The sequence below is a fragment of the Mytilus californianus genome, unplaced genomic scaffold (assembly GCF_021869535.1).
Source record: "Mytilus californianus isolate M0D057914Y unplaced genomic scaffold, xbMytCali1.0.p SCAF_80, whole genome shotgun sequence".
Lineage (NCBI taxonomy): Eukaryota > Metazoa > Mollusca > Bivalvia > Mytilida > Mytilidae > Mytilus > Mytilus californianus.
In genome coordinates this window covers 445,366-457,921 of record NW_026262735.1, presented here as the reverse complement: position 1 = coordinate 457,921, position 12,556 = coordinate 445,366, and the positions used below count along the sequence as shown (strand labels likewise).

The 12,556-nt window shown below is 34.9% G+C and overlaps 1 protein-coding gene across 1 annotated transcript; it reads right to left on the bottom strand.

The window, feature by feature from the left end:
- Window positions 1-4,993: 4,993 nt before the first annotated feature.
- LOC127713851 (uncharacterized) lies at window positions 4,994-11,265 on the bottom strand. Its single transcript, XM_052219823.1, has 2 exons — window positions 10,663-11,265; window positions 4,994-5,115 (listed from the first exon to the last, which is right to left on the bottom strand). Exons 1-2 carry the CDS (start codon window positions 11,066-11,068, stop codon window positions 4,994-4,996), a joined length of 528 nt encoding a protein of 175 aa, XP_052075783.1. The 5' UTR covers window positions 11,069-11,265.
- Between the last annotated feature and the right edge of the window lie 1,291 nt (window positions 11,266-12,556).

Sequence of the window (12,556 nt, the reverse complement as noted above, 5' to 3'; positions counted from 1 at the left end):
CCATATAAAAGAAATAGTGGGTGAACCAATCTGAAACTAAATCATTTCTCTAACAAAAGACAATAAGAAACGGTACTATTTGAACATAAATGTTTCAAACAAATTGAAACTGGTCAGAACCATATTTATTTTATCTTGAAATGCAAACAAATTAAAAATGAAAATCACCTTTTTATTGTAACACAATGTGGCCTTGTTTTGACATTTATACCTAATATGACTGTGTGTTTTGTTCAGACATTGTTGTCAATATAATGGCATGTTTAGCAACTGTCATACAAGTGAGAGGTTTATTTGAAAACCAGGTTAAATCGAATGTAGGACAAAAAGTCAGACAAAAAGTCACAATTCAGTTTTGCGATTATTTTATTTGAACAAGAAAACACTTATTTGAAAATATATTTTTTTTATTTTTCTTGGAAGTTTTATATATGAAGCAACCTTATAATTAAAATTTATACAATAAATATCAATAAGATCAAATATTTGTTATGAAAACAAAATGTCAAAGTGGCTTGGTACTTAAATGGCTTCATTTTGCCAATAAATATATCATTTCGCAGGGGCGGGTCCAGGTAAGGGCGTAATGGGCGTACACCCCCCTTTTCAGAAAAAAAAAAAAAAAATAGCGTTATCTGCTTATATTGTATTGAATATTGCAATTTATCATTTTAATTAATTAAACACATACTCTGATTTCTTTTTATACTGATTCCCCCATCCGATGGGTGACTTGGACACCTTTTTTAAACAACCAAAGCGGTAAGTAAATCTATACATGAAATGGTTGTTTTGTGTGACACTTCCCCAATGGCCATTCTACATCTACCCGGGGGATACTCGCTATATATATGATACCGGGTATGTTCCGACAACCGGGGTTGCATTTTCAGCTAAATTGTTTGAAATGGGTATTATGAATACAATGTTACACTATTGTTTCAGATAAGGGTGAATGTTTGGTACCATTCAAACGTTTAAACCCGCTGCAACTGTTTGCACCTGTCCTTAGTCAGGAATCTGATGTTCAGTAGTTGTCGTTTGTTGATGTGGTTCAAAAGTGTTTCTCGTTTCTTATATAGATTAGACCGTTGGTTTTCCCGTTTGAATGGTTTTACACTAGTAATTTTTGGAGTCCTTTATAGTTTACTGTTCGGTGTGAGCCAAGGCTTCGTGTTGAAGACCGTACTTTGACCTATAATGGTTTACTTTTATAAATTGTGACTTGGATGGAGAGTTGTCTCATTGGCACTAATATCAATACTCATAAATGAGGGTATATTGGATAGGGACAGAAATTTAGCTTTGCAACAGGTCACCTACGGACCCCTCAAAGAGTTGTTGCAATTGTTCTTAACGTGCAAAGAGCGTGGCACTCTCTTTACACGAGGCATCGGATTTAACGTCCCCATTCTGACCGGACGTGGTTGCGTACTTGTACATCCCGCACAGCCAAACGGACGCCCCACTTTGGCAAGGGTTCTACTGCCGGTCGGAAGAAGACCTGTAGTGACCGTATTTCTATTCCTCAGTCACCCTTGGGGAGCGTACAATATTGAAATATTTCAATTAAATTACACCCGGCCCAATGGACCTATAAGTCACTTCAAATAGATACTATAGTATTAATTCAGATAGTCATCAGGAATTTTATATACATGTTAATTATTTAAATACAAGTGTTGTCTGCGTTTTGTTAATGACTGTTCTAAGTATGAAGCTGTTTTTCGATGATATTCTGACAATGATAAATTTATTTTTTCACTGTTATTCAAATTCAATAAGGATTCACAAAAATAGACAATAAGGTTTGATGTTAAATTTTTCTTACTTAAAGAATTGGTACGAATACAAGTATGTCAAAATAGGGAGTTTCAATAGTGTCATTAAAATATATACTTCTTAAAGAAAATTTATTAATATATATTTATCATGTTTATGCATGTATTAAAGTGTAATAGGACGTCATGTAACATTTATATGCACACATACTGAATGCATGATCATAGAATGTATTTAATTCATGCAGCAAACTTAATATATATTTATTTTTTTCTTTTGTAGAGATGACAAAACAGCAAAGGAAATTTTAAGTTTAGGAAAGAAAACAAACCTTCCTACACAAAGTCCTCATTACTTGTTATTGTCAAGAGAAATGAGGGACAATGGTGTGAAAGTATTTAGTAGGTTGCAGTTCCGTGGAACTGTATTCTACTCAAAAGGTTACCAGGATGCAAAGACAAGAAATGATAGTGCTGGCTGCTTCAGTCACAACAATGTTACCAAGAAAGGAATTATTTTACTATTTTTGGAGTATGAGAACCAAATTAATGTGATAATTCAAGAATGCTTCTCAGTCCCATTCAATCTTGGGGAAGATATCAGAAGACAAATAAACAACTACTGTACATTGAAAGCTTATTTGGATAAAACTATTAGCAGACACATTGAAAAATTAGAAGGATTTGGTGAAAACATTGTTATTTCAGCAAAAAAAGTCTTAAAAAGTGTGTTCTGCTGGAGATTTACAACAGTGAATCATTTATTAGTATTCCTCCAAATACATCAGAACATAACTAATTACAAAATTAATGTGCTCTTTAATTTTAAAGGAAAAATTAACTTTTTCTTCAATACTAATTATTTATTTTCTGAATACTCTATATTTTGTAAATACATGTACATGATGTAACATGATATATGAATATATAAATGTTGACACATAATAATTAGACATTTCCAATTTTTGCAGTCCTTAAATTACAAATTTAACATATTCTAAAATATTGAGGGTTTTCAAACAATTTATAAACTGCCTTGAATAACTCCACTAAATAACTGCTGGAATGTATATATGTATATATTTAAGGTCCATCATCATTTAATTATCAGCTAAATTTTGTATAATGAAAATTCTAGAAGTCCAATATCCCGCTGGAATTATATATCTATAAAATACACATGTCCAAATTCCAGTGGGATAATTTAGAATGACAAAGTACAAAATTCCACTGGAAATATAGAAATAAACCAGTGGAAATGCCACTGAGATCCCATCGGGATAAACTTCCCATTGGGATTCCACTGACACTCCAAAACATTCCAGTGGGATTCCACTGGATTTTTTTCCCAATGGTATCCCACTGGAATCCCAAGTACATTTTCAGTAGGGTAAGTGCTAATATGGTCAGTTTTGGTTGATGTGGACAAATAATTTTGTTAAACGAGTCAGTTTGAGGTATGTAAACTCATGAAATTTGTTTATGATTTACTATTTTGAATAAAAAGAGGACATGCTGGCATTCTAAATTGATGCGAACAAATTTTTTTAGTCATTATATTCCAAAATTGCTATCATTTGTATTATACAATCCATCCTTACATGAAAAAATAACTCATTTACTATGCGGCTATCTAGATTTACATAATAAAGTGCTAATATGGTCAGTTTTGGTTGATGCGGACAAAAAAAATTGTTAAAGGTATTAAAATAACTGAAATTTGTTTAAGATTAAATATTTTGAATAAAAATAGGACATGGTGGCACTCTAAATTGATGCGAACAAAATTTTTTAGTCATTATGTTCCAATATTGCTATCATTTGTATTATACAATCCATCCTTACATGAAAAAATAACTCATTCACTATGTGGCTATATAGATTTACATAATAAAGTGCTTGCAACAGGTCACCTACGGACCCCTCAAAGAGTTGTTGCAAGGGTTCTTAACGTGCAAAGAGCTTGGCACTCTCTTTACACGAGGCATCGGATTTAACGTCCCCATTCTGACCGGACGTGGATGCAAATTTGTACATCCCGCACAGCCAAACGGACGCCCCACTTTAGCACGGGTTTTACTGCCGGTCGGAGGAAGACCAATGGTGACCATACTTCTATTCCCCAGTCACCCTTGGGGGGAGCTACAGTAGAGCTATCAATGTTGAACTTAAGAAGTCAATTGGAAATTCAAAATAGCCACCAACTAGGTCATCAAAGTTTACATAGAACCCCTATGGAATATGAAATTATATTTTGCATTTACTATGGATAAATAAGCAATAAGAGAAGGGTGAGTAGAATTCAAACTTAAAGCTTCAACGGGAAATAAATACATGGAAAACATCGCTAAGGTTGTTATTAGTAGCCTTTCTTTAACAAACTTCCAAAATTTGAAGCATATTGTTATCTGTGAGGAAAAGTACAGCTTCACTCCAGATGATTTCAAGGCAGTCACGAGACAAAAGCGACGGAAGTCTATGCCATTCTCAATTTCCTATTTAAAAAAAGAAGATGAAATAATGTGATCTAAAAAATTATCAAAGTCAGCAGTATTGAACACTGAACTTGGAAAAAAGATGATTAATAACTATCTTGCACGTAACATCAGCAAGCTACAAACAAAACGCAATCTGAAACTATATGTGCATCGTGAATTGGTTAGTACGAGTGACTGTATGTCAACTGTTGAAGGCTTATGTCCGCATATAAGGTACACTACATCAGTAAGAACAACTTTTACAAAATTTAAGTTCAAAGTTGGGGTATGGTTTTAAGTCTGAGGCAGATCATTTTTTTCACTATTTACCACTATAAGGTATGGGGAAAAGCTTGAAAATCAAAATTGATTGTAATTATACTGCCCTCTTACTGTTGGGCGTCCTTAATTGTAAATAGTGTGTTGTGTTGTATACAATAAAAGTACAATAAATTTGTCGTTGGTAGTATTTGTTGTTTAGATTGGCATGTAGGGACTTTATGTTTTGATTTTTCCTAGGTGCCTGTTCAACTCTTCATACATTCATCGACAATATTTTTTGCCATTGCACTCAGGCGTAGTTTCAGCGACCTCTTATTGTAAATAAACCACTTGCATATAAATCTTTAAGTATAGACCGAAATTGATACGGGTGTACACGTTACCGGTGATGACGGGAGTTTTACCTTGACTGGCTGTACAGTCCTTGCACGGTAAAATGTTCCATTGCACGTTTCACGAAGTCATACAGGTAAATAATTTTGTCGTTTCTAATACAGCCACTGTGTTAAATGTATAATGACGGACAGAAAGTCGCAGAATAAAACGTCTATGGACGAGATGTTTATAAAACCAGGTTCAATCCACGATTTTCTACATAAGAAAATATTTGTACCAAGTTAGGAATATAACAGTTGTAATCCACAGTTCAGGAAAAAGTTACAATATGGGTTTATATATAATAAGAAATCTGTCAAATAGTTATAAATATATTTTAGAATCGCAAATATATTTTGCAGAAAAAGTTCACATATCCGTTGTCTTGAGAGTTGTCTGTGATAGATCTATTGTGTGCCGCATCGTGTTTTCCCGGTGCTATGTAATTGGTGCAATACCATCCCAACCCTTCTTCTTCTGCTTGGTTTGATAACGAAGTCTTCTGCACTTTTATCTGTTATACAGGACGGTTCAAACTGCTGCCATTTCATCTCCGGATGACCTCTCACTGTGTGTTGATAGACAACTTAACAGACAAGGCGATGTTTATACAAAAAGCATATTTGCAAAAAGTTTTTGTAACAGTTGACGGGCCTTTGCTCGTATTCATGGATATAGCTAGAGTTGTTTCGAAAATACTTGCATCAGACGTTACACTTTAGGTCACATCGTATTGTTGTTTTTAAACGTGACTACATGCTTATCAAGATAAATGGTTTAATTTGACTTTGATGCTGGACAAAATAAATGCGTGACTTTGTGTTTCTGTGATCCCTTTCTATTCTTAACGACTTTTTACACACTTCACGAGATCAACAAAGACGTCAACAAGTATAGATGGTTTTCCATCGATGATTTTACCCACAATTCATAGCGCCCGTCTCCATCTTGTAGGGCAATCAGAGCGAATCAAGGTGTAACACATAATCGGATTAAATATTTACATTTTGCCGTTAGCTATGGTTAATACTTGTGTTGTTTACGGTTGTTCAAATCGATCAAAGCCTGGAGATACTGATTTAAAGTTTTTTGACATTCCTAAACTAATTAAATTCAGACAGAAGAGCTTTCAATAGAACGCAGAAGAGTGTGGCTAGCTCGCATCAACAGAGCAAACTTTGACCCAGATCCAACAAAACGTCACTTCAAAGTGTGTTCTGATCATTTCATTACAGGTAAATAATATTTAATATTATACCTTTCCATTAATTTTTGTTGTAATTATGATTTAACAGCTGATAAAATAGTGTGTAACATGAAGTTGCATGTATTGATTTTTTTGTTGTTGGAAATAGTACACAACAGTGCACAATGTCATGTGATCAAACCAGGTGAAAGTTGAAACAGGTGAATACATACAATGACCTGATGACAGTGCATACATTTATCAGCACCTGAACTTGTCAAAACTCTTAATCAGGTTAATTATCAAATCCATTTAAGCAACTTGGTGATACTAAATCTACACATTTGATTCTCAATGATGGAATGCATTAACTGCTTTTCAGACTGCAAATATATGCAACATTGAATTGACTGTCATACAAGAGTACTTATTTTTATGTGGACATAAGGTGGATAGCAATTTGGTAAATATTCACATCCATCTTTTCGAATATTATGTTGTAAGCATGTGTTCAAATTGATTTCCTTAATAACCGGTACATTAATATTAATATGAGAAGGTGAGACATGCTAGCAAATACATGTAGATCATCAATTTATATTAAATGTATACTATGTACACATGCATGACATTAGGATGTAAACATGTTTTATATGTTATCGTATTATTGCAGGCTTGAAGGCAGATCTGTTCGATAAGACAAATCCAGACTGGGCTCCCTCAATTAGTCTTGGACATTCATCAGAATCATCATCCGAATCGTCAAAGAAACGGTATGTAAGACAGCAAGCCAGAAATGAAAAGCAGATAAATCCCAGACAGCAAAAGCCCTACCTCTGCAAGAATCCACACAACTTGATGAACCAAATATTGAAGGAGATAGTAGTGTTGAAGTATCAATTTCTAGCAAAAGAAAATGTACCTTCAGCTATATGGCAACGATCGAAAAAAATGTGAAAACCGAAGAGGAACTTGAAATTGAGAGACTGAAGCAGGAAAACCTGTCATTGAAAGAGAAACTGAATGCCGGTACAGGTGATATAACTCCTGAAACATTTACTAATGATGAAAAGGCTAAACATTACACTGGACTACGATACATTGTACGTATGTCCTTATTCACTTTTCTTGAGCCACATATAAGCCAGACATCAAAAAGTTCTCTCTCAAGATTTCAGAAGCTGGTGTTGGTATTAATGAAACTGAGACTTAACCTTGGAATTCAGGACTTAGGGTATAGGTTTAAAGTAACCCCTAGTTGTGTATCAAAAGTGTTTTTGGACATGATACATGTGATGTACATACGCATGAAATGCTTAATTTTGTGGCCAGAAAGAGAAGAGTTGCAGACGTCAATTCCTATGGAGTTCCGTAAATACTTTGGGGTAAAAGTTTCAATAATTATTGACTGCTTTGAGGTATTTATCGACAGACCATCTAACCTTTTAGCACGAACTGAAACCTGGAGTAATTATAAACATCACAATACCGTGAAATATCTGATAGGGATAACTCCACAAGGAGCAGTATCTTATCTTTCCAATGGATACGGCGGTCGAGTTTCTGACAAACATTTGACTGAAGACTGTGGCATGCTACAGAAACTTTTGCCTGGTGATATATTTTTAGCTGATCGTGTGCTGAAGTGAAAATCCCATCTTTCACTAAAGGGAAGAAGCAACTGTCACCATTAGAGTTGGAAGCAACAAGAAAAATTGCGCACACCAGAATTCATGTAGAAAGGGTAATAGGTCTTGTACGTAACAAGTACACTATTTTGCAGAGTACAATTCCAATTGACTATTTGCATTGCCAGTCTGAAAATGTACCAACAATGGATAAAATAACTACTGTATGTTGTGCCCTTACAAATCTGTGCGACTTTGTTGTGCCGTTTGACTGAATTGTGTTTTCAGAACTGAAAAATGTATATTTACCTGTAAATAACTGATAACAAAACTGAATAATATAAAAAAAAACCGTCGTTGTCTGCAAGGCAACCTGATGAGCCCTTATAGGGCGAAACGGTTTTTATTATGTATTAAAATATTCTTTACAAATATGTTGGGTTTTTTTATTCATGAAATGCCGATAAAAATAAAGTTCTTTTCCCCGCATCTTCATTAGTGCATAATATGCATGTTTTATAGTAATCATTGTGTTATGATGTTTATGTATCTTGCCTGAAGAGGGCACATGCTTGGTACAATAAAATAATGTCTATGCCTTCAAATAAATTATTCATCATTTTATGTTTCTATGGTGATATGAAAAACATAAGGAGATGTGGCGTGATTGCCAATGAGACAATTATCCACCAAAGTTCAAATGAAGTGGATGTGAGCAATTATAGGCAACTGTAAGTCTTCAACAATGAGAAAAACCCATACCATATAGTTGGCTATAAAGGGCTCTGACATGAAAAATATGAAACATTTAAATTAAAAGAAACTAATGACAAAATTTAAAACAAAACAATTTTTGAGAAACACATACATGTATGACAGACATGAACCAACAACAACCTATGAACTAGACTCCTGACTTAGGACAGGCACATATAGAATGTGGAGGGGTTAAACATGTTTGCAGGTGCACTTATTATTTTGTCTAGGTGAAAATTGTACAGATAATGGGCATGGGTTGATAACAAAACTACCAACAAAAAACAGTGGAAAATATGTTGTTTAATCATTTATATTGTCATTTCATTTTAAGAAATACAACAATATTTTGTACTTATTTTTTTTTTTAATGAGCTACTATATATATAGCTACATGAACTCAATTTTTTGTTCATTTTTTCTTTCTTTTTTCATTTTTTCACTGTCTAAGTAATTTTTCACAATAAATATGTAGGACTCTAAAGTGCGATGGTACTCTAAAGTGCGATGGTCACGCTAAAGTGCGATGGTCTACGCTAAAGTGCAATGGTGTCAGACGCTAAAGTGCGATGGTTGTTTGTATTTTTAAGTGCGATTAGATGACACGCTAAAGTGCGATGGTATGACACGCTAAAATGTGATGGTATACGACACGCTAAAGTGCGTTGGTTTAACACGCTAAAGTGCGATGGTGTAAAACGGGAATGGGGTTCAGGCAATGGCTTTTGTTTTTTGCTGTGTTCATATTAGTTTTTCGTCTATAGTATTGTCTATAAATCATGCCGTTGTCCTTCTCTTTTAGATTGTTTTACACTAGTCAATGTGTTGTCCTATATAGCTTGCTATGCGACGTGAGGCAAGGCTCCACGTTCAAGGTCATAATGTTATTAGGTGCATACATCAACGACATTTGGTCTTTGGTGGATAGTTGTTTCGTTGATAATTACACCACATCTTCTTATTTGTTTTTTTGCTTATTGTTTTGTATATAATCGTTATAGAATACGATCTGCGGGACTAGCCATACGGTAACCTATAATTAATTACATTAATGACATTTAGCCTTGGATAGAGACTTGTCTCGTTGGCAATCATATTATGATACTACACCTCTGGTCGTTATGTTACTGTCTTGTTGACGAGTATCCATCTCTTTCACAGACATGACGAACCATATTGTTAAAAAAATATTTTATAAAATACTTCAATTAGAAAGTAAAAAGTAGCTTTTATTTCACGTAAATAAATGACAATATGTGGGATTAAAACATAGAAGGAGTTTCTAAATTAAATTTGGACGAATTTAACACTTTGACACTTCGTGTATTTTGCCGTTTTCGCTCTCTTTTATGGTATACACCTCCCCCTTACTATCGTCAGTTTCTATGTTTATGAGAAGTATTTTTTTTACCAGTTTCCTGACAAAAACACGTTTTTCCCCACCGACACAGCGAACGTGGCTGCGTACTTGTACATCCCAAATGAATAGCACACAGACGGGATCATAGGTTTGCATTTTTGTTACTGTCGATGATATTTTGGGAAATAACTCCTCCGCATACAAACTCTTCTAGCACCAACCAAAAATGTTCCGGGTTGGGATCATTTGTTTTTCTTTTCTTGTCTAGTAAAAAACCTTCATCTGCGGCAATTCCATTTTTGTTTGTACAAACGGCTTGTATCGTCATAATGCTATTTAACGTTGCAAACGTCCATACTTTTGCGAACAAACGCACTTTCGCGGAAAAACGCACTTTAGCGTATCGCGGCATCGGACTTTAGCGTGTTCCATTAAATAGCGCAGACCATCGCACTTTAGCGTATCAAACCATCGCACTTTAGCGTAGGCCATCGCACTTTAGCGTGACCATCGCGTTTTAGCGTCCCCATCGCACTTTAGAGTCCTACAAATATATCTTTGTACATATTTAAAGTCTAAAAATGTCACTTTTTCCGGCACTCCTTACAGAACCACTTGCCTTTTGGGGTGCGTTTAATCTTTGCACATTTAAAGTGAAACCAGACAAAGGGACAGTTCTCATTGTCACATCCAATTACGTCGTCAACTTCTTCATTATATGGTGTTTGGCAAGTACATATAATCAAACCGTCATCACTTGTTGTGCTACTCAAACTTTGCTGGTTGGATGTCCCTTGAAGAGGTGACCTTTGCTTTCCAATCAACTCTGGCAGAATAGTCTTCTGAAAGAAAAGTGAACGCCTTTCAACCATTTCTATGCAGAAAATATTGTCTATAGTGATTCTTTCTTTGTAAAAGTCTGCCTCTGTCCACACTACAAAGTCACAAGACTGCACTTCGGCTACCATAAGCTGACATTGAATCTGGTAGAAATAAGCATGTCCTTTGTCCAAGTGTAAACTTCCATCTGTAATCTTAAGACAGTCTACCTCATCACTTATTTCTGCTGTTCTCTGACAATAGGGACACTTTATTTCCACCAGAATATCATCACAACAGTCACATGAAACTCTTCCATCTGGGCTAGCTCCCATGAAAGGATATTTTGGATTAATCAGTAGTCCACTGTCATGCCACTGAAAGTTAATGTGATTCTTGGACATGGTGTTAATATAGTCAACATTCGCATCTTTCTGATGGTCACACCCCCATGTAGTTGCCTTCGAGGTAAATGTCTTTGAAATTGGGTAGCAAATGTCTTTTATTAAACTTTTTGATGGTTTATCAAGTGCAGTCCTACACACCCTCTTGACACGAGAAGCAGTTATTCTGCCAATTCTAAAGTTGAACCACTGTTTTGCTTTCGCTTGGTCACGAGTTGCAAGTTCACAGTTCTTTGCTTCTTCCTCAGTCACTTTGATTGTATGAAATACCTCCTCACACTGCTTAAGGAGCTCATTACTTTGAAGGGATCCACAATCCTCAGTATAAAGTTCTGACAACACAGTAGGGTATTTGCGGTCAAGGACCTTTGGTCTGTACATGTGAGCAAATTGAGGCACAAGTGACAAAATAACTGGCCTGGTTCCTGTGCGACTTAAACTTTAGAAGAAATTGTTCAAAATCTTGTGTCGATGGCTCTTTTACTGTTGGAAGCTTTCGCTGTTTAGGACCGGATGTTACTGGTGAGTCTTCAGCCTGGTCTAGTTTTCTCTTCTTTTTTTTTTGCTGAAGTAAAGTCTATGCCCTGTACACTTTTGTATTCCACCTTGTTGACAGCAGAGGGGAGCATCCAGTATGCCTTAGTCTCTGTCACTGTCTGGCTATTTCTTATCTTCACAGCAGCTTCTATTGCAAACAGAAGTGCTCCTACGAGAGAACAGACTTCTACAGATATCCGAAAAAACCGTAGTCAGGAGTAATGTCCTTTGTCTTCAAAGACTCGAATGTTAATTCAATTTTAAGTAGACATATACACATGTTTCATTCGATTAATTGTTGATAAAGTGTATTAAAATTAATGATATTGAAATATTTGTTCTTTCTACAAATGTATCTAAAAACAAATTCTGCATTATTTGTTACCCAAAAAAACAATGAATTCGACCACATTCATCACTTTTTACATTTATTTTGATATTTTTTGTTGGTCCCTTTTATTTCATTCCAATGAATGAAAATTTACCATCATGCATAACCGTCAATTATAACACTATTTTTATTTATATATTACAGTCATGAGTAAGGCGACGTGCAATCCTGAATAACAGCACAACAATATCAGATGGTTACAAAGTAAAGTTCTTCTATGTTTTAGAGAACAAGAACTTTATGTCATCAGAAGAGAGTGAAACAGTTCCGACTCTGATGACGTTTCATGCATGATTAAGATTGTTAAAAGGAAACTCATGTAGAGATCAAATGATTGTATGATGTTTAGTAACCATTAACCAGCTCTTAAGATTTAGTCATGACGGTTTCGTCTTTTTTTTTTTTTGTGTAGCATTTTAAGCTTGTCTTCCGTTAATGCGAGTATTTTAGAAAAGGTGTTATTTATGGTAGCAGAAACTTGGAAGAGAAAGCAAATAATGTTCTTGACAATTTATACTTAATAAGAAAACTGGTACATTTAATAAATGTTACGGAGATCT

Coding starts and splice junctions, on each gene's coding strand:
- LOC127713851 (XM_052219823.1), bottom strand. CDS start 11,068: ATGTCCAAGAATCACATTAACTTTCAGTGGCATGACAGTGGACTACTG. Junction 5,116..10,662: donor TATTCTGCCAGAGTTGATTG/GAAAGCAAAGGT, acceptor TCGTGGATTGAA/CCTGGTTTTATAAACATCTC.